The following is a 20,966-nucleotide window of genomic DNA, read 5'->3' as shown; positions in this document are numbered from 1 at the left end:
TAAGCATTATTAAATTAACATTCCTGTGTTGCTTGATAATTTTATAAAATAAGGCACTTATTTCAGTGCAGTAATCAATTAATTATCAACCATGTGTTTCATAATGTCTATGGTACAGATTAATGCATTTTCTTTAAAATATCTTATAAAATCTTTTCATTCAATATAGGCAACATTGCATGCAAAGCCCTGAGAATAGATTGTAGATTTTCAACCAGCTCTTTTTCTCTGTTTTCTCTAGTCATGTAGCACTGATTTCCAAAAAACTTACTCCTTTAGTTTAATACAATGTTTATATATCATAGTGCAGTTTTAGATTTAAAATTAAACTTCTAAGTTCATTAAGACTTTCCCATTCTAACTTTAGCAAGGGGAAGGGAAAAGGGGTGTGGTTATGCTAATGAGAGGGGCCTGACTAGGAGGCGCTTTAATAATAGCACTTCATTTAATGGTCATGTCTCCACTCAGGATTCAGATATTGCTGGACCACACTCTCCTCTGTTTTCACTAGGATGAGAAAGAACATGACAGTTAGCACTTGGTTTATGATTTATTTTAAATCCCAAAGAAAAAAAAAGCACAGAAATTGTCATTAAAAAGTGCCAATATAAACAAAAAATTCCGGTTACTAACATAACCATGGTTCCCTGAGATAAGGGAATGAGCGTTGCTTTCAAACACTTATGAGGAAACTCCTGTTTACTCTGATACTGAAGCTTGATTTATTCATATTCTAGTAGCTGCACAAACCAATGGCGCTTCAACCCACCAAAAGGGGAGGAGCCGACCTCTACATAAGTCGGCTCTGAGCACCATTTCATCAGAATCTTTCGACTGAAGCGACAGTCATCGATTCACGCGCAGCCTTATAGCACTGCATCCTACACAACACTCGTTCCCTTATCTCTGGGAAGCAGAGTACCAGTAAGTAGTACCAGTTAGTAACCGGAGCAATTCCCTTTCGACCAGTCTCTCCCGTTGCCAAATTATGCCCTTCGCTTGCAAGAGAAGGTCCTCCCTCAGTGGTATCAGCCAGGGGGCTGCCGATGCTGAATCAACTCGGGGAGCCACATCGGATTCCTCCAGAGTGGGGCCACCAGAAGGACTGAGCATCTGACTTCCCTGAACCGACTGATGACCTGAGGAAGCAGAGCAACCGGGGGGAAGGCATACAGGCGAGCACTGGGCTAATCGTGGGCCAGGGCATCTCGCTGTCTTGAAAAAAAAAAAATAGGCAGTGAAAGTTGTCTTCTGAGGCCAAGAGGTCCACCGCTGCCCTCCTGAAGACAGACCAAATCATTTAAACCATTTGGGGATGTAGCCTACAGTCCCCTAGAGCTTCCATGTCCCTGGACAGCATGTCTGCCGGGCACATGAACTGCTCTGAGTGACAGTTCATGTGTAGAGCTCCCCAACCTGAGTGTGAGGCATCTGTCATGACTACCTTCCTTCTGGAGGTCAGTCCCAATGGGACGCCTGTTTGAAACAGGTGAGAAGTTTTCCAAGAGGTCACGGCTCTGATGCAGCGGTAGGTTACCCTGAGATGAAAACGTCCCAGGCACCAAGCGTGGGACGGAACATGGGCTTTGAGCCAGTACTGAAGGGGCCACATGTTGAGCAGGTGCAGAGGAATTACAGAGGAAGCGGCCAACATGAGGTCTAGCATCCTATAGAAAGTCCCTAATTTGAATAACGCCGCCAGTTACTGAATAGTCAGGGAGCATTCGGCGTAATCCATGCTCGCATTTGGGCAGAATCGATAACTGTCCCCAGAAAGACCACTCGCTGGCTGGGAGACAAAGAGCTCTTGGCTAAATAGATTTTCAACCCAAGGTGCTTCTGGTGGCTGAGCAGCAGCAACCTGTGAACAATGAGTTCCCGTTCTAAACCTGGCTAAAACTAGCCAATCATAGAGGTAGTTCAAAATGTGGATTCCCATCTGTCTCAGAGAGGAAAGAGCCGCATCTATATCTAAGAGACTGTATACTGATAGGCCACGCTCTCGAATGCGAATCTCAAGAATGGTCTGTGATGGTCACTGACAGAAGCCAGTCCTCAGGACATACTTGTGCGAGGATCTGTTTCAAAGTTAACATCTTGAACAGCCATCTCATAAGCAAGCGGTTCAGATGTCTGAGATCGAGATTGGGTCTGAACCCGCCATCTTTCTTGGGAACGGAAAAATAGCGGCTGTAAAAACCTGACTCACTGTTCGCTAGAGGAACCATTTCGCCGGCTCCTTTTGCAAGCAGTGTTTGTACTTCGGACCAGAGAACATAAGTATCGTTGTCCTGTACCGAAGTTTGAATAACATCTCTGAAGTGAGGTGGCCTGTGAGCGAACTGGAGTGAGTAACCTCGTTCTATGGTTTTTAGAACCCAACTTGACACATTTGGGATAACTTTCCAAGCCTGAAGCCGGATAGCAAGTGATTCTAGTTTTTTTAATAGAAGTGTACCGTAAGGGGGCGAGGAACTAACATTCATGGTAATGAGGAGAGGAGAAATGCTCTTTTGAGTATGTGGGTCCGCTATCACAGCAGTATTTTGCTTGGGTGCACACTGAATGAGAAGGATGGGCCCAGGTTGAATGGAGCTTCCATCGCTCAGTGTTAAGTGGAGAGATGGAGAGCGAGTGTGGCCTCGGCAAGAACTGACCCCCTCTTCTTCCTCTCTGCGTTTGGATCAGGACAGCTTCTGAGGTTCAGAGTCCAATGTCACTCTGGGTCGGGGACCTTGGCGTTTTGAAAAAAGGTAGCGTTTCGCTGTCTGAGGGCGCTGCTGAAGCCCAGGCTGGAGCATTGAAGTGCTATGACTTCTGTGCCGCTGTAAACCGCTCAGCAAACCCATCCACGGCAGGGCCAAACAGTTTCTTGAGAGAGACTGGCGAGTCTAGGAAGACAACCTTGTCAGCGTCCCTGATCACAGCACCACCAAATTTGCCATGGCCTTCAACAGCGCCATCAACAGTGGTGAGAATGGTGGAAGTAGAGGGTATAACACGGGCCGAGTAGGGGGCATGCCATGTCCTGGTGAGTTCCTCATGAACTGCCGGCAGGAAAGGAGCGGGCCATTGGTGGGAGGAATGTTGACGGCGCCCTTTTAGGTAGCACTCGTCACTCGTCCTCCACAGCCTTAGATAGAATGTGGATCAGCTAACTGTCCACGCTGGGTCGTGTTGTCTGAGTCAGAGGCGGGGTTTCGGAGTCTTCGCCGGAACACGCCCACTCTTCAGCATCCAAAGCCATGACATGGAGTCATCAAAGGCGGCTTCCTCCTCAGATGCACCGAAGGAACTCAAGCCGCTCACAGCTTCTTCCTTCTTTGGCTTCTTGCTTGCAGAGTCAGCGAGGAGATGATCTTTGCCACTGAAGGAGCAAAATCCTGACGATATGGTGCTCAGAGACGACTTATATAGAGGTCGGTCCTCCCTTTAATTGCGGGATGAAGCGGCATTGGTTCCTGCAGCTACACGAACGTAAACAAATCAGGCTTCAGTATCAGAGTAAACAGGAGTTTCCCCATAAGTGTGTCAACGCAACGGGAGAGACCGTTCGAAAGGGAACAGGTGTACCATTGTGTAGGTCGAAATACACTACCGTTTAAGAGTTTGGGGTCAGTAAGATTTTTTTGAGAAAAGTCTCTTATGCTCTCTAAGGCTGAATTTATTTGATCAAAATACCATAAAAACAGTAATATTGTAAAATAATATTACCATTTAAAATAACAGTTTAAAAATTTAATTATTCCTGTGATTGCAAAGCTGAGAGTCAACACTCCAGTCTTCAGTGTCATGTGATCCTTCAGAAATCATCCTAATATGCTTATTTGGTGCACAAGAAAAATTTCTTATTATTATCCATTTTGAAAACAGTTGTGCTGCTTAATAATTTAGTGGAAACCCTGATACATTTTTTTTCAGAATACTTTGATGAATAGAAAGCTCAAAAGAACAGCATTTATTTGAAACAGAAAACTTCTGTAACATAAATATCTCTACTGTCTCTTTTGAACAAATTCATTTGGATTAAATAAAAATATTAATTTCTTAAAAAAAACACTCACCCCAAACTTTTAAATGGTAGTGTATTTGTATAACCTGCCAGTAAATGATTAATTATGAATGTGCGGTCATCACTCTAGGCTCACACCAAACAAACATGGGAAACAGGATGTGATGTCACGCTCTTGGGCCACTTTTATTAAATAATCAATTATGAATAAAGTATATTCAAAGTTTTCAAATATATTTCTTTATGCAAATTCGCAGATCAGCGTTCACTACATTTGAACTTCAGCGAAAGCCTACCTTAAGCTTGCATTTCCTATTCCGCATTAATGGAAGCAAATGAAGTACAAAGTCTAGTGTGACCGTACTTTTATTAAAGCCATGCCTTACCTATGGTCTCCTCATGGATGTTTAGAGCAAGCAGGCGCTCAACAACCACCTCTGTTTCCTCCAAATTGGAAATATCATATCCAGTATAACCTCCCTTCTCAATGCAGTAATTAATAAACCTACAAACACATAGATCAACAAGGTAAAAAAATAAATAAATCAGCTCGCAATATCAACTCACACCATGTCCTGAAATCATATAAAGAGTATTTTATGCATGTGTTAGTTGGAAGTTTATATACCTGCCCCAGTTTGCGTCTGTCTGTAGAATGATGGGGTTTCCCACCATGATGAGCAGGGATTTTGCTCTCGTCACTGCCACATTGAATCTCTGGAGAAAAGAAAGCAAGAGGTGAAACAACTTTGTTTTGTAGACTTCTGTTTGGTGTATTGTCATGTGTTAGACACTACCTTCTCATTCTTCAGAAACCCAATGCTGAATGTTTCATCCAAAATTATGTGTTTCTTGTCACTGCGAACAGTTGACACAATGATCACTTTCCTCTCCTGGCCTTGAAACTCCTCCACAGAACCAACCTACACAACACGTACAGCAGTCATGTTTTTGCTCACGTGTCCTGACAAGGATAAGAACTGATAACAGAGTGTAGGAGTGTCCGCACGGCACAGACTCATGCTGACCTTCAGCTCCTCAATGCCCGAACAGGATTTAAGCTCCCTGTGCATCTTGATGGCCTTCCTGATTTTCTCCACCTATAAAAATAAAACAGATATGTACAATAAAAAATAAAAGCAGAGTGAAAATTATGAGAAAAAATTCACCTTAAAGAAAATGATGTATTTTTTTTTAATAACGGCCAGCAGTCTATGTGAAAGGTTGTGCACAGAACAAACAGTAGAAAACAGTAGAAAATGTGTGTAGATTTTTCGGACGGTCCAAAAGTAACAAGTACAGAATATTTCATGGATTTACACTACTGTTTAAAATGTTTGGAGTTTGTACTTTAAGAAATTGATACTTTTATTCAGCAAGGACACATTAAATTGATCAAAAGTACAGTAAAGACATTTATTATGTTACAAAATTTTGCTATTTCAAATACATGCATTTGAACTTTCTATTCATCAGAATCTTGAAAAAAGCCTCATGTTCCACACAAAAAATATTATGCAGCATAAATGTTTTCAATTGTGACTTGAGCAACACATTAGCATATTAGAATAATTTCTGAAGGAAGACTGGAGTAATGGATGCTGAAAATTCAGCTTTGTCATCATTACATTTTAGAATATACATTTAAAGAAAATCTTTCCAACCCCAAATTTTGGAATGGTAGCGTAACTCTCTGCAAACAAATTTTCTTGAGGATTTACTCGATAGGCTACTAATTGCATTGTGTGTGCAGTATACTATGCATCAGGTTTGCTGCCGCTGAGCTGTTGAAAAGGTATTTTCACCTGTTTCCTATAGGGGGCGATAATGCCAATCTCTTTGGGGGAGATTTTTGCAATGCCCTTCTTGGCCTGTGTCAGTAGGAGCTTCTTCAGGTAGTCTATCATGATATCAATTTCAGAAGTGTTGAAAAAGGAGGGGCTGTTTGACTCTCTCTCATCCTTTCCAATCACTCCATGGAAAATCACAGGAAATCCCTGAAAATACAGCACAGACCAGAGCACAATGTGACATCTGCAGAAGGTATACTATAATTATCAGTGAAAACCAACAACATGATCAATAAGAGGTCTTATCTGTGTTGAACTTTCTAAACATAAATAGTAGCATCAGCATTTCAAAGCACAAGTGGAAACTGGCTAATGAAAAAATCTGACATCCTTAAGCACCAAATGTAGCCATGAAATACAACCAAGTTCAAGAAGGCAGTTATCTCAGTTTCTGTCCTTCACATTTCTTACACTAATGACTTGTGTGTTTGTACGGGCATGTGTGGCCGGATAACCCATGAGGAGGAGGTGGACTACATGTTAAAAAGTGAATGGGAGCGGTAAGCTAATCAGGTTTTCTGCAGAGTTTTTAAAATCAGATTTTTTTTTTAAATCAGAGACTTTTTAAGACCTGCACAAATAAAATAAATATTGCATGCCGTTACAGAACAAACTCATACAATCCTATTTTGAAATGTCTATGCTTTACTACTTTCAGCTGCTCATTTAAAAAGATGAGACATAAAACACACACTCTTACAACAATCTACAACATAATATAAAAACCATAACGTAAACATTGTCAGTTTATCAATGGTGCGTGATAAGTACCATATGCACTGAGAGTACCATATGCTAGAATGAACAGATTACGGAAATCTTTTGTTCATCAGTCAGTAAAATTAATTAATCAGAATTGGGGGTCTAAGTAAGATTCTGAGGAATGGAAGGGACTTAAGTATTTGCACTGCAGATGGATGTGTATTAACATACTTTTTTTTGTGTGTGTATTGTATTGTGTAATGTGCATTAATGTTAGACAGTAAACACTATGGGATGCGAGACAATTTTTGGAAGAAATTCCAACATTACCAAAATTTAATTGATAAGCAATCGTATTCACTGATTGCGAACTTCTCTGAAACCGCAATCCTGTACAATATGTAACAGCGCAACATTTTGAAACGTGCAGCGTTCACATAATTGAATCATAGCCTTTTGATGTTTAATAATCAAATAACTATTCCGTGGTGACTTCCGTCCCTAAATTTAAGACCTCTTAAAATAATTAAGACTTTTGTTATACTGTTTAAGACTGTTTATGGCCTTCAATTTGATCAAACCAAATGTAAGATTTTTTTAAGGACCGCAGAAACCCTGCTAAGTGTATCCCAACATGCATCGTGTTCAGGTACTCGTGTCCCAAAATTGTGTGATGTTGCAGAAAACTTTACAGTTTAAATTAAATTAATTAGATATTGCATATAATTTTGGTAATAAAATATGAAGTGGTGTGCATTTTATTGGTGCTGAGATGAGTATGTGTATTTTTAAAACATTCGCAACTGCTTTTTATCAGTTAATTAGAAGCATCGCAGTTACTAAATTGTCTCGTCTGTTACATATGGACTACTGAACAGAAAAGTTTATTTTAAAGTGCAAAGTATTGAAAAACAAAATGTGTAATTAAAGCAATGTTGTAAGTGTGTTCTATCGGATAGTCAAAAGTAATACACACATTTGCAGTCTACATGCCTACTTGAACACTTGGGCCAAATACAGAAAATACATCATGTAAGTACACTGACAAGTGCAACACCGCAAATGTGGCTATTGGGACAGTCACATATCTTATAATCAACTATATTTAAAAAAATGTGCACCAATAGGCAATCAAATTTCAGTGGCTAATGTCAAATCTATTTACCAAAATGGATATATTTGAACACCATGTGAAAATAAGTATGTGTACCAAATTTTGAGAAAACTGGCAATAAGCAACTTTACAACAAAATGCGTTGTCTTGACATTCCTGAACTGCTTTTTTATCAGGTTTTTGTGTCTGGGATGTCTCTTACACTTTTTGGCAGGTGCTCCCAGGTGCAGTACTGGCAGGAGATGATCTTATCTGCACATGCCACCAACTCCCCATCATAGAACAACTCATTAGGAATCTTCAGAATGGATGGATGAGACCTGGAGAGACAAAGAGAGAATGAAAAATGGGAATTAGAAACACAGATTAGAACACAGACTTTATTACAGTGGTGCTAAAACGGATTCAGACATTTAAAATTTTCAAACAAAATATCAAAGAAAGAAGCATTTGTGTCAGTTTTGTGGTAGAAATCATACATCTGATTTAGGATACATGATTAGGTATTCTGAACACTTATTTCAGATTGGGCCTATCCCAATCTATTTTACTCAGACTGGCGCTTTCCCAAACTTTTCATATGGCATCTTGTCCTCTGCCTTTTTCTGCACAGCAAAACCCCAGACAAACACCAGCTTCCTCTGGTTCCCATGTTCATTCATGGCCAGGAGTCAAATTTATGTTCAAGGTTATTTGTTTACTTCTTTATAATGGGCTATGGCTCTTTTCTACTCTAACTGGCTCCTGGCTACAAGTCAAAACTACTAAATCAAAAAGACAAATGGCTCTAGCTGGTATTTGTTCCTCAACCATAACCATCTGCACTCCCTCCACACAAAGGTCTACAAATTTTTGATCCTCCTCTATACGTCTCGTAAACTTTCTTTACATGTATCAGAAATTTTACCCTGACAAGTTAAAAATAGTTTTGTTCAGCCTTGAGAACTTTGCACTCCATCAGGTGTTTTTTTCCCCCCTCACTTAGACCCTATTCAGAGCTTCTTTAAGAGCAGCTAGTCAACAAGCTGGTCAGACAACTAGTCAATTTGTAGTTTTGCAGATGAGGTCTTTGGATTATTCAGACTTTACCTGTAGTTCTGCAGCAGTTTGGTTACATAACGGCTGTCGTATTCTGTAGTGCCTTTCTGGTAAAGTTCATTCTGTGTCATCAGTCTCTCTAGCAAGGAAAGTCCTACAAACACATTTACAATGCAAATTACAACATGAATCGAGTGTGTACTGTATGTGCAGGGCTCTCAAGTTAAATCAAAAGTTTGGAGTGAGATTACATCTGTTAGGGGAGGAGCCACTCAAATATTTGCAGCAGTGGCCCCTCGGCCCCGCCCAATTCTCTCAAGTTTTTGCTAATAGTTCAATTTGACCTATTCTTCATAATTGACCAGCACAATTACAAATGATAACAATTGGTAAATCTGATAAAAGACAGACAAATTCATCCAAATAAAATACAATGTTTTATATACTACAAAAATACAAATGTATAAAAAATAAAAAAATTTGGCCCCAAATTAACCAACTGAACAGAAGTGTTTAATGTACAGTACATACTGTACACATATAGTAGGATTGCAGAACTTGCCCAGAGCATGTATGTCAAGCTTTGTGTGTGTGTGTGTGTGTGTGAGAGAGAGAGAGAGTACACATTTCAGCTTATGAATCGTGTTTTGTGTTTCACATTTGGATGCCTTGATGACGGGTAGGAGGCTCCCACTTAAAGCACTGTGGCTCAGGGCCAGCCATTATCACCGTCATGTTGGATGATAGCGTTCCGTCCACAGCCAAACTGTTCCTAGGCATCAAAATGTGCAACAAACACTTACAACCAGGGTTTGAAATTAACTTTTTCACTCACCAGCCAATTTGGCTACTAAATTTTTAAGTTACCGGCCATTCATAATCTGTTTTCAGGCAGAACCTTTAATGTTGTCATATCACACAACTGTATAACACAATTCTGTGTCATTTCTGAATGGATCGAGCGATTTGTGCTGTTTATCTCTTATAAATCGTGGCGGAAGCGCAGCGCTGTGCGGGAGACTGATCCCGCTCTGCTTTAACGCGTGGCTGGCGGATGCACCGGGTAGCGCCGCTTCACACTTTTGGAGTACTTGCTTTTTGCAGTTTCGCGTGGGCTGTAATTTAAAAACAGCGCCTAATATGAGGTCTCCCTCGCTTCGGCGATCGGCCCACCGGGAATGTCCCGCTGCTCCCGATGGCCAGTAGCTACATTGCTGGGTATGTTCAAGTAAGCTAGATATGCCCAGATGCTGCGGAATTAGGCTTATTTAATATATCATGATGAGTCTCGAGTTCAGTATTTACACTAAATCTGTGCAGATTTGGCTTACATGAACTTCCTCAAGAAATTAATTAGTAAACATAATTTACGAAAAGTAACCCGCCAAATTGGCTAGTGATTTGACAGCGTTACCCGCCGCATTTGGCGGGTTGGCGGGTGTTCATTTCAAACCCTGCTTACAACAGAAAAAAAAAACATTCATAAGCTGAAATGTGTACTCTCTCTCTCTCTCTCTCTCTCACACACACACACACACACACACACAACTTGACATACATGTTCAGGGCAAGTTCTGCAATCCTAACTGTATATGTACAGTATGTACATTGAACAGTGCTGTTCAGTTGGCTCGTTTTGGGCCAAATTTATTTTTATTTTTGATACATTTGTATTTTTTTTATTTGGATGAATTTGTCTGTATTTCATCAGATTTACCAATTATTATAAAATCTCTAGTACTTTCCTTAGTTTCAGGTAGCCAAAGCTAAGCTAAAGCTTCTGGTTGCAAAACAGTTCAAGAGTTTTTGACTGTATCAATAATAATTTAGCACAAATTTAGCATCAAAATGCTAAAAGAAGAAGAAGGGGTTACAGCATTCATCGGGTCTTGCTCTTCCAACTTCCACTTTGTGTATGTGCATTAGTGATGACCGGTTCGCGAACGAATCGTTCAATTTAACCGGTTCTTCTTAGTGAACCGGTTGAACCAGTTCACCAAATCGGACTGAATCGTTTGAAACGGTTCGCGTCTCCAGGTAGCATTAATCCACAATTTACTTAAGTTATTTACTTTTTTAACGTGGCTGACACTCCCTCCGAGTCGAAATAAACCAATATCCAGGAGTAATTAATTTACTCAAACAGTACACTGACTGAACTGCTGTGAAGAGAGAACTGAAGATGAACACGAGCAGAGCAGCATGTGTGCAGCGAGCCGGATAACGAACGTACACGCCCACTGCTGGAGCGGTTCTCGTTCTCGAGTCAAGAACCGGTTGCATCGGTTTTCGGATCACCAGTACACTGAACCGAGAACCGTTTCTTTCGGACACGTCCGATTTGAGAACCGGTGAGCTGATGATACTGCGCATGCGTGTAATTTTTCAAGAGGACGAAAAGCATGTTATCCAAGTATTTTGTTAAACATCAGAAAGTGTGATAATATAAATATATTTTATTTTACTTTTTTTAAAAAGATGAATGTATCTAATCTGTGTACTTTGTTCAGTTGAAGATTCTGTTAGGTTATAGGCCAAAGGGGTTTGTCAGGGAAGTTGGACAATAATTAAGACTACGTTATATAGGAATAAGGGATGATTTATGAAATACCTGTACTGTAATTATAGTTAACGATGACACATTCACAAATTGAGTTTGTAGTAAATAGAACATGAACACGAGTAGAGCAGCTGATACTGAGTGCGTGCAGCGTGCCGGTTAGAACGGTTCTCGTTCTCGAGTCAAGAATCGGTTGCATCGGTTTTCGGATCACCAGTACACTGAACCGAGAACCGTTTCTTTCGGACACGTCCGATTTGAGAACCGATGAGCTGATGATACTGCGCATGCGTGATTCAGCGACAGCGTGTGTGATCTGAACTACCGAACCGAACAGTAATGACTGTCACAGCACAGCAGCACCGCCCGCCACAGGTGTCTGAACTCTGAACCGGACAACTGATGCCATCGTGAGCGCGGGTGAAACGAGGATAATGATAATGGGCCAATCCGGCGAAACGTAAATTTACTTAATTACAAATAAACCGCAATGGATTATACATAGTAAGTGGAGCATAGTTTCTGCGCTGATGAAGACTAATTTATTGACGTCATAACTGTAAAACATCCTAGTTTGCAGATCACTGCCTGTATATGTGTTGATGCTTTAGATACAAAAATCCAAATTGTAAGAAACGTATCAGATTATAATGATGTTTTAATTGACTGATGTTATGATTACTGACTTTATATTTGAATGTGTTAAGCCCGCGATAGACTTGACGCCATTACGTCATCGCCAATGACGTCATTACGTCGAGCGTAAAAGAACCGGTGAACCGGTTTTTTCAACCGGTTTATTGAATCGAACTGTCCGAAAGAACCGGTTCGCGGAAAAGAACCGAACTTCCCATCACTAATGTGCATCCATGTTGCCTATTAACAAACGTGCTTGTAGCGGGGTCACGTAATTTACGCGGAAACAACAACATTCTAATTTCTGATTGGCTGGTAGGTGGCATTTAACTTTGTATAACTCGAGACAGCTATGAACTTTAATTGTTCATTAATTGTATAGGCTATAGCGGGACATGTTATCCATTACTTCTCAGCGTGAGAATACAAGGTGTGAGTGTGTGAACTGGTTGAAATGCGTGTGTCTCCGCGATAGACTTGACGCCATTACGTCATCGCCAATGACGTCATTACGTCGAGCGTAAAAGAACCGGTGAACCGGTTTTTTCAACCGGTTTATTGAATCGAACTGTCCGAAAGAACCGGTTCGCGGAAAAGAACCGAACTTCCCATCACTAATGTGCATCCATGTTGCCTATTAACAAACGTGCTTGTAGCGGGGTCACGTAATTTACGCGGAAACAACAACATTCTAATTTCTGATTGGCTGGTAGGTGGCATTTAACTTTGTATAACTCGAGACAGCTATGAACTTTAATTGTTCATTAATTGTATAGGCTATAGCGGGACATGTTATCCATTACTTCTCAGCGTGAGAAACTGTATGTGTAAATTTGTTATAAACGTGTGCTCTTTAAAAAGTAGTAAGCATTGTTTGCCAGACACATACATTAAATGTTTAAATATCTGTTACATATATGGTACTGCTTATATTATTTCACCATCTGTACACAAGTGTAAGTAGTGAATGCGTGTGTCGGTGTGGTAATGTGGGCCGGTGTGGCTACAGTGCCAGGGCTGAATTTTTGTCCCAGTCCGCCCCTGTGTCTCACGGTAAATGCATGAGACTTGAGAGCCCTGGTATGTGTGTCTTTATTCGTCTCACCAAGTCCATATTTAATGGCAAAAGGAGATCTCAAGATTGGCCCCAGCTGCTTGGGATCACCAGCCAAAACAAGCTGTCCAGTTTTTGCATTCAGCAGTCCTACGCACACAAAGATGAAATGCTACAACAGACTGATTTCAAATAAAAGATCTGACAGTTTTCCCAATGTTATTCTATGAAGCACTCCACCTGCCACACTGATGACGGTCTCTGGCTCCACAGCATGTCCTGCCTCATCCACAAAGATGTGCGAAAAATGACCCACAGGAAAACCCCCACTGACCAGCCTACCAACACACACACACATATAGTAAACACTCTTTATCTTTTGACTGCTATGATGTGTATGTGGGAGAGAGTGACTTCACCTGCCTGCGGTGACCAAAGTGCTGACCAGGATCTTGTAGCACACTAGATTCTCTTTATGTGGGAAAATAATTGTGTCTCCCTCCACATTACTGTTTTTCTAAACACAAAAAGACAGTCAACAATGACAACAACAAAAACTACACACTCATTCTCAAAACGTCTCTCTCTCTCTATTTACATAAAACTATTTACATTACATTTTAATGAGTTAAAAGAAATGAGTTAAAAGAATGTCAAATTCTGCCTACAATTTGAGTGAAGTGAGTGAGTGAAGTGACATGTGGCCAAGTATGGTTACCCATTCATATTATCTATGAAATCTAGGAATTAGTGCTCTGCATTTTTAACCCATCCAAAGTGCACACACACAGCAGTGAACACACACACACCGTGAACACACACCCGGAGCAGTGGGCAGCCATTTATGCTGCGGCGCCCGGGGAGCAGTTGGGGGTTTCGTGCCTTGCTCAAGAGCACCTCAGTCATGGTATTGAAGGTGGAAGAGAGCGCTGTACATTCACTCCCCCCACCTACAATTCCTGCCGGACCGGAGACTCGAACTCGCAACCTTTGGGTTACGAGTCTGACTCTCTAACCATTAGGCCATGACTTCCCCCTTTATTAAAATTAAAATATGCATTCACTTTAGCCTTTTGAACAAATGGTTCAAATATTAGCAATGTTTCTTACACTATTTCATAATAGAAATTATTACATAAAAAGTAAAACAGAACTGAGTGATACAGCTGACTTATTTTTAATTATTTAAATATTTATATTTAGTCCATGTTTTTGTTTTTATAAAAAAAAAAAAAAGGTAAAATGTACCATTGCTATTTTATATTTTCCATCAAATCTTCCATTTTTTATTTAGTTCATTTAATCAAACCTTTAATTAACAAATAAAGTCAGACTAGCACTAACCTCTAGGACTTTAGGGATAACTTTTGGGTTGCGTGAACTAGCATAAAGTCTGTATATTTTCCGTGAATCAACATGTTCACTAGTGATCAACTTTTCACACAGTTGATCAGCTGCACTGTTAGATGGAGCACAAGCTAGGATATAGGCATCAGGTATATTCTTCTCCACCTGTGAGATGAAAAGAAAGTGAAATAGTCAATTAAAATAGCTGTTTTGCTTTTTCAATTTTGCATACAGACACAATGAGATGATTTGCATGTAGGTGTGTCTGTTGGGTGTATATTTATTTGAGCATGATAACCAGATTTACCTGTTTGATGGCCTCCACTATCGTGACAGTTTTACCAGTGCCAGGAGGTCCAAACACCAAGTACGGAGCCGGCTTGGACGTACCGGCCACAATGTTACATACTGCAGTTTTCTGTTCATGGTTATTGTCCAGCTTTTGATCAAAGAGCCTGTAGATACCCCCGACCCCACACACATACACACACATACACATCCCGCTGAAATATTCCATAAAGTTTCTCTAAAATTTCCTTTTGTTCAGTACAGATGCGTCTTACTGACCTCAGTGTAGTTGGAGACGCTGGGGTTACGTCCCTTGAGCCCACAGGGAACAGCACATCTCTGAGCTCGTGCTGGACCGCCATGTGTACTGCTCTGTGTTGCAGTCTTAATGGGAGACGATTCACTGTGAACTCCACACGGAATTTCATATTATCTATGAAATCGTCAAGCAGCCTTTAGACATAAAACACAGACACACATATACACAAAGTTTAAATCTGGTCTTCAAATAAATATGCAAAATAAAACCAAATGAACATGGCATAATTTTTGTAAACCTTAAGTATGTAAAGCCTTTGATGTTTGACTTTGACACTACTGTTCAAAAGTTTGGGGTCTGTAAGATTGTTTTATGTTTTTGAAAGAAGTCTGCATTTATTTGTTAAAAAATACAGTAAAAATAGTAATCTTGTGAAATATTATTACAATATAAATAACATTGTTTTCTATTTCAATATATTTTATAATGTAATTTATTTCTGTGACAATAAAGCTGAATTTTCAGCAGTCATTACTCCAGTCTTCAGTGTCACATGATCCTTTAAAAATCATTCTAATATGCTGATTTGCTGCTCAAGAAACATTTCTTTCTATCAATGTTGAAAACAGTTCTTCTTAATATTTTTGTGGAAACTGTGCTTTTGCTGGATTGCACATATGAAGAACCAATCATATTAGAGAAAAATCATGTAATGAGTGATGTTACCTTTGCCATGTACCTATTCTATATAAACTGTTGGATTCTCTGTGATTGGTATCAGGTCTTCCTAGCCGTGATTAAAACATATTCAAAGGCACTGTCTGGAGTCTGTCAGGTTACTGCATATTAGTTGAACGCTAAAGATCTTATATCTGATAGTGTTCATAAGTGGTGAGACGTCGTACGATGTGGACTGGAGACGCAGCTAGATGATAAATTTGTAAGCATCAACTGGAGCCCCAAAGTTAACTTAAGTCAGGTGCGTAGGGGAAATCTACCACAGACCCTTTTCAGTGAGCCTTCTTCAGTAATTTTTTAGTGTGCTCCTTAGCTTAAAATACTTTGATTGGGCTGCAACGTTTTAGCAAATGCCACATTTGTATTAATGGTAATCAAGAGTGTAACGAGACATACTTCTTAGTCATCAAGTAATGATCAATTACATGTGCTGATTTTTTGCTGCTATGTCTTTAAGACTTATATGTAAATGCTCTCTTCACAAGTGAACTGAGAAACTGAGCTGCAGGTTTGCTGTCCAGTCAAGCATAGTTTGCACTGGCCCAAGTTTTACATTATGTTTTTGTAGTACATAGAGCTCTTATATCTTGTATCTGGGACTTTGATTATCGACGACATCAACCCTGTTTTATTTAATACTCCTTCAGTGTTCTGATGTTCAAATGACACCTGTCTTAAACTCCTCACACTTCATACCCTCTAGAGAAGCCCAGTTTGACCTGATCCAGTTCTACTCTGTGGACGTAGCCCTTGTATTTGGTCACAGTTGAGAGTTGGACCTCCTCACTCTTGGTGAGAAGCAGGTGATCTCCCCTCAGGACTGATGGTCTGTTCTCTGATACGCCAGGGAGCTTTAACACAACAAATACATTATAAGACCTCCAAACCTTATTCTTTCCAACAAATATAAAAGCACATTCTACTTAAAGGGACAGTTCACCCAAAAATGACATTGCTGTAATTTTTTTCTTTGTATCACATTTACTACCTCTTTAGCGGAGTTGAAGATTCACTAATTAAAGTAAATAATTACGGAATTTTAATTTTTTTGGTGCACTGTCCCTTTAAGAGCCATGCACGTGTCTATGCTTTTGATACTCTGTATGCGTCCGAAAGCATAGCTGACTTGTTGCCTCTCTGCCATATCAGACAATGATATTGCAAGCAACAGAAACTGAGGCAACATAATGGTTTAATGATCTACAACAAAGTAGAGAGAGCTTTGGTGATAACTTAGCGAATATTTAATTACTACAATACAAATTTTCTGCTAGAAATTACATCAGAAGTGGAACAATTCAATCAAAAATTGACATTTACACACAAACTGACCACCAACCGCAATTTTCAGATGGCATCATTATTTTGTACCTCAACTGTCATGAAACTGAATGCACAGAATCGTGGGATATCAAAGGCAGTGATGGATACATCTATGTTGCCTTCAAAAATCTCTAACATTGGAATTGGATGTGCTTTGTTGCCTTCCTACCTTGAAATGCATCCTCCGAAGGCAGCATTTTTTAGCTTTCGGACGCAGCCACAATCACATGCTTTAAATAACAGTCAGTAAAACACTGCCACTCACCTCTAAGACCAGTAGTCGTTTGTTCTCATGGTCCTTCACCATGGACACATCATTTTTGTCATACCTCTTGATGTCCAGACGCATTTGATCCTCCTCCAGGTACAGCAGTAAATCAAAGCGCTCCATATAGTTATGAAAACTCAGATCACTCTCCAGCAGTGACCTAAAAACCACCAAACGCCCAATGAAAACAGTAACAATAGCTTCTACTATACATGTTTATGCAGAGAGCTGATTCTAGACCATTCAAAGACCAGTAACAGGGCTAAGACCGAAAAAGCACAATTATGCACAACTAGAGACCACCAACTTCTGTTCCTGGCGCCTCGGGGAAGAACGGTTGCCTTTTAGGACCTCCGCTAAGTCAGAGATGTAAGAAGGACGAGTGTAGTAATCCAGTGGCACCACAAACTTCAAAAGGTTTCGGGCAGAACTGCAAATGAGACAAAAACATGCAAATAAATAATTTCTGAACAAATATAAGCACAGGTAAAAACAACATAAAAAATGTAATTCTTAAAAAGAGTGTGTATCTTTCACCTCTCAGGTGGATCTCCCTCATCTATGTTGCACCTCGCAGGTTCATATGTCTCAAGCCTCTTAGGTCTAAATGGTTCTTCGGGACCCAGCAGAGCTGCAAGCTCAGATCTGTATTCTGCCTGAATGAACCGAACAATGTGGAAAGGATGGGTGGCGGGCTGGGTGTTTTCCTTGAACTCAAATGCCAGAGTGGCTGGATAAACTCCTATTTGTTCTGCTTTGAATCTTAAGGTCACCTCATATTTCTCACCTTTAAAAAAATGAGAGAGAGAGTAACAGGTTGGGTTCAAACCTGTGACACTCACCTTAAAACCACAACCCAACAAGTCAAGGGCACATGCGCTAAGCACTGCACAGTGGCTCCAAAAAACATTTTCCTTTTATAATACATCAGAGACTAAAGTCAGAGACTAGCATGATACCAAATTAAACCTACAAACAACACCAACACCAGTTTCTCCTGTACACATGTACAGTTGCACTCACTTGGCTCCAGACGGAGTGGATTGTTGCGTGTGACTCTTCTGCTGTCTTCCAGAGTGAAATACTGAATCCAGTGAAGAGCAGTGTAGTATGTGAAATACACGGCCGCCTGACCCGTGTTCTCCACAAACAGCTTTAGTTCATGAATTTCTGCTTTCTCCACAAAGAGCTGAATCATACCATCCTCTATCTGCAGTTCTGAGGACACCTGCACCCCACCTTTATCAGCGATAAACACAGACCTGGGAAGGAAAAGAGCATCAACAGAGCTAGTTTTCATATCAGATGTTGTAAAACATAAAATAGGAATCCAAAGAGCAATACTACATCGTAAATGACAGCAGGCTGTAATGTATGAAGGTGATACGCTTTGTATCTCTTTGCATTCTGTGTATTTTCAGAGGTGGGTTTGTACCCATCATACAGAGAGACCAGCTCACTTTTCTGTAGTGTTTATTCTGCGCAGGAGGTCTTTGGACAGTTTTCTCCTTCCTCTAACTCCATCTTCTGGCCCTGGCACTGACGGTGGGTCAGGAACCTGGGCACTAGCGGGTGGCGGTGAGCTACCATTACTCAGAGGGGGAGTAGCTTGGTTTTGCTGTCTGCGACGGGGTCTAAACCACTGATCGTGCTGCACTCTGACCTAGAAATTCCACAATAGGGTTACAAGTTTTTGACCATTATCTGCATGTGTACATCACACTAACACATAGGGTATAACAGGGCTCAAGGGTCATGATTTTTTGTTTGCTCCAGTATTTCAGATTTTTGCTTATTTATGGTAATTAATAAAAGCTGAAATAAAATATAAATATTAGATAGAAAACTTAAACTTAAAAAAAAAAAATTACTACTGAAACAACTAACTGAAACATATAACAAGTGCAATTTGGAACCCAGGCCTGGTTCTACGGGGGTGCTAGAGGGTGCTAAATACCTTCAAAAGAAAGCAAAAGCACCCTCAATTGAAGATCTAGTAAACTATCCAGGGCGTATGTGTTTGCGCTCTGGAAAGAGTAAAAAGTAACTTTTTACAACGTGTTTTTGCAGCGTTGTGCAATGTAGCCAATCACAGACATATCTGTTGATTTCTAGCAAAGCCACTAGAAGGCAAGCCTGCAACCATTAGCCGAAAAAATGTAACGGCTAAAGCTAACGCTTCCGGTCTGGCAGTACGTGGGAAAGGAGACCAGAGTCCGTTTTTTTAAATGGATGTCAAAATGGAGGAGAGGCTTCACTAGGGTGACCATAACGTGCCATTTTCCCAGGACACGTCCTGGCCAGGATTTGATTTGGCTTTGTTTTCCTGTTTTCGTGCTTGCTGAAGGTAATACTTTTCGATCATTACCTTCAGCAAGCATGAAAACAGGAAAACAAAGCCAAAACAAATCCGGGCCAGGATGCGTCCTTGGAAAATGGCACGTATGGTCCCCCTAGTTAAGGTTATTTGTTTTGATGTTGAATGTAATAAAATCAGAATCAGTCTCGCGTTTCAATGCTTCCCTACGTTTTTTTTTTTTTTCACCCAAGTTTTAATCATGCTAACTTGTCCAATCGGGCATTTAAAGATGTCTTTCACTAAAAAATTGTCCCGGACAAGCTTTAATGTCAGTACAACTACAGTGGCAATAGACACACATTTACATGTAACGTTAGTTTCTAATTATAGTAAGTTGTCACGTCAATATGGGACAGTTGAACACATATGAACAAATGAAATTTCACATATTTTGCTGTTCGTCAGTTATTTCGACAGATAGTAGTTACTATGACAATCGTTCGCACTGGGCATTACGTTAAAAGTTGGGTAAACACTACTTTAAATGCTCTCAATAAGAAAATTAAACTGCCAAAATGAGAAAAATGCAGCATTTAGCCTAACTATGCTATGATAGCAATTTCCAGCTTACTGCACATACCAAGGCCGCTTGTCTAAATGTCGTGATAGCAGGCTATTGTAACATGATATCGCTTATACATGAACTTAAATAAATATAAAAAGATATATTTCTAAAGTAAAATTAAGTGAATTTACCAGGAATTATGAATAAAGCCTCTAATCGTTCTGGAGCTGCTCCAGTCGGCTGGATTTCAGATTTGAATGAAGCGCACACAATCCCATAATGCCACACTACAGTAAGTTAGTGTAAAAACCAGGAGCTACAGTGACAACACCTGCTTCTTGTAAAAAAATTACAGTTGACATGGAAATATACTGTTAACAACTGTAAAACCTCATTTGACCCATAATGCATTGCGAATTACAGTTATATCTTGAAAAATGTTTGAACAGTAATATTCTGTTACATTTTACTGTAGAAACTACAGCATTTTTTTTGCAGTGTATAGCTAATATATATAGATTTTTTATCAATGCTTTTAAGACAACCACAAGCCATTTTTACAATTTTGACAAAAACTGGCCTGAAAGAGCAAGTGACTGTTGCATCAGCTGACTTGAAACTGTTTCACACTTGCCCCAAACAAGCAGGCCTTCCTTATTTTATTTTATTTTATTTGAGCCATATAACCAACCCGTATTTATGACAGGGCTAGATGATCATATTTAACTGCAGGGTTATACATTACCCAGCCATTCATCAATAGGCCATTAGTCCAAGTTTCATGTTAGTCATGAATATTTTGTTTAATGAATAATAATTCTATCAGAGAAGTTAAAGGGATAGTGCCCCCATTGACTTTGGCTACCAGCAACTGTTTGGTTAACAACATTCTTCAAAAAAAAAAAATCTTCTT

At 40.0% G+C, this 20,966-nt stretch overlaps 1 protein-coding gene across 1 annotated transcript in view; it reads right to left on the bottom strand.

Moving 5' to 3' along the window:
• The window catches only part of LOC107711943 (putative helicase mov-10-B.1), a 23,839-nt gene continuing 2,873 nt past the window's right edge, over window positions 1–20,966 (bottom strand). The window contains exons 3-22 of the mRNA XM_016517038.1: window positions 18,650–18,852; window positions 18,213–18,451; window positions 17,727–17,976; window positions 17,497–17,619; window positions 17,187–17,349; window positions 16,295–16,449; window positions 14,881–15,054; window positions 14,621–14,768; window positions 14,311–14,478; window positions 13,386–13,483; window positions 13,207–13,304; window positions 13,018–13,116; window positions 8,768–8,870; window positions 7,881–7,998; window positions 5,818–6,009; window positions 5,041–5,112; window positions 4,810–4,935; window positions 4,641–4,729; window positions 4,399–4,517; window positions 1–507 (exon numbers count right to left, since the gene is read on the bottom strand). Of these exons, the coding sequence (XP_016372524.1) occupies window positions 446–507; window positions 4,399–4,517; window positions 4,641–4,729; window positions 4,810–4,935; window positions 5,041–5,112; window positions 5,818–6,009; window positions 7,881–7,998; window positions 8,768–8,870; window positions 13,018–13,116; window positions 13,207–13,304; window positions 13,386–13,483; window positions 14,311–14,478; window positions 14,621–14,768; window positions 14,881–15,054; window positions 16,295–16,449; window positions 17,187–17,349; window positions 17,497–17,619; window positions 17,727–17,976; window positions 18,213–18,451; window positions 18,650–18,852 (2,799 nt within the window). The 3' untranslated portion in view covers window positions 1–445. The remainder of the gene's footprint in view (window positions 508–4,398; window positions 4,518–4,640; window positions 4,730–4,809; window positions 4,936–5,040; window positions 5,113–5,817; window positions 6,010–7,880; window positions 7,999–8,767; window positions 8,871–13,017; window positions 13,117–13,206; window positions 13,305–13,385; window positions 13,484–14,310; window positions 14,479–14,620; window positions 14,769–14,880; window positions 15,055–16,294; window positions 16,450–17,186; window positions 17,350–17,496; window positions 17,620–17,726; window positions 17,977–18,212; window positions 18,452–18,649; window positions 18,853–20,966) is intronic.

The sequence above is a fragment of the Sinocyclocheilus rhinocerous genome, unplaced genomic scaffold (genome assembly GCF_001515625.1).
Source record: "Sinocyclocheilus rhinocerous isolate Xijiao unplaced genomic scaffold, SAMN03320098_v1.1 scaffold1168, whole genome shotgun sequence".
NCBI lineage: Eukaryota > Metazoa > Chordata > Actinopteri > Cypriniformes > Cyprinidae > Sinocyclocheilus > Sinocyclocheilus rhinocerous.
The sequence above is the reverse complement of the archived record's forward strand: the minus strand, read 5'-3'. Positions and strand labels throughout refer to the sequence as shown.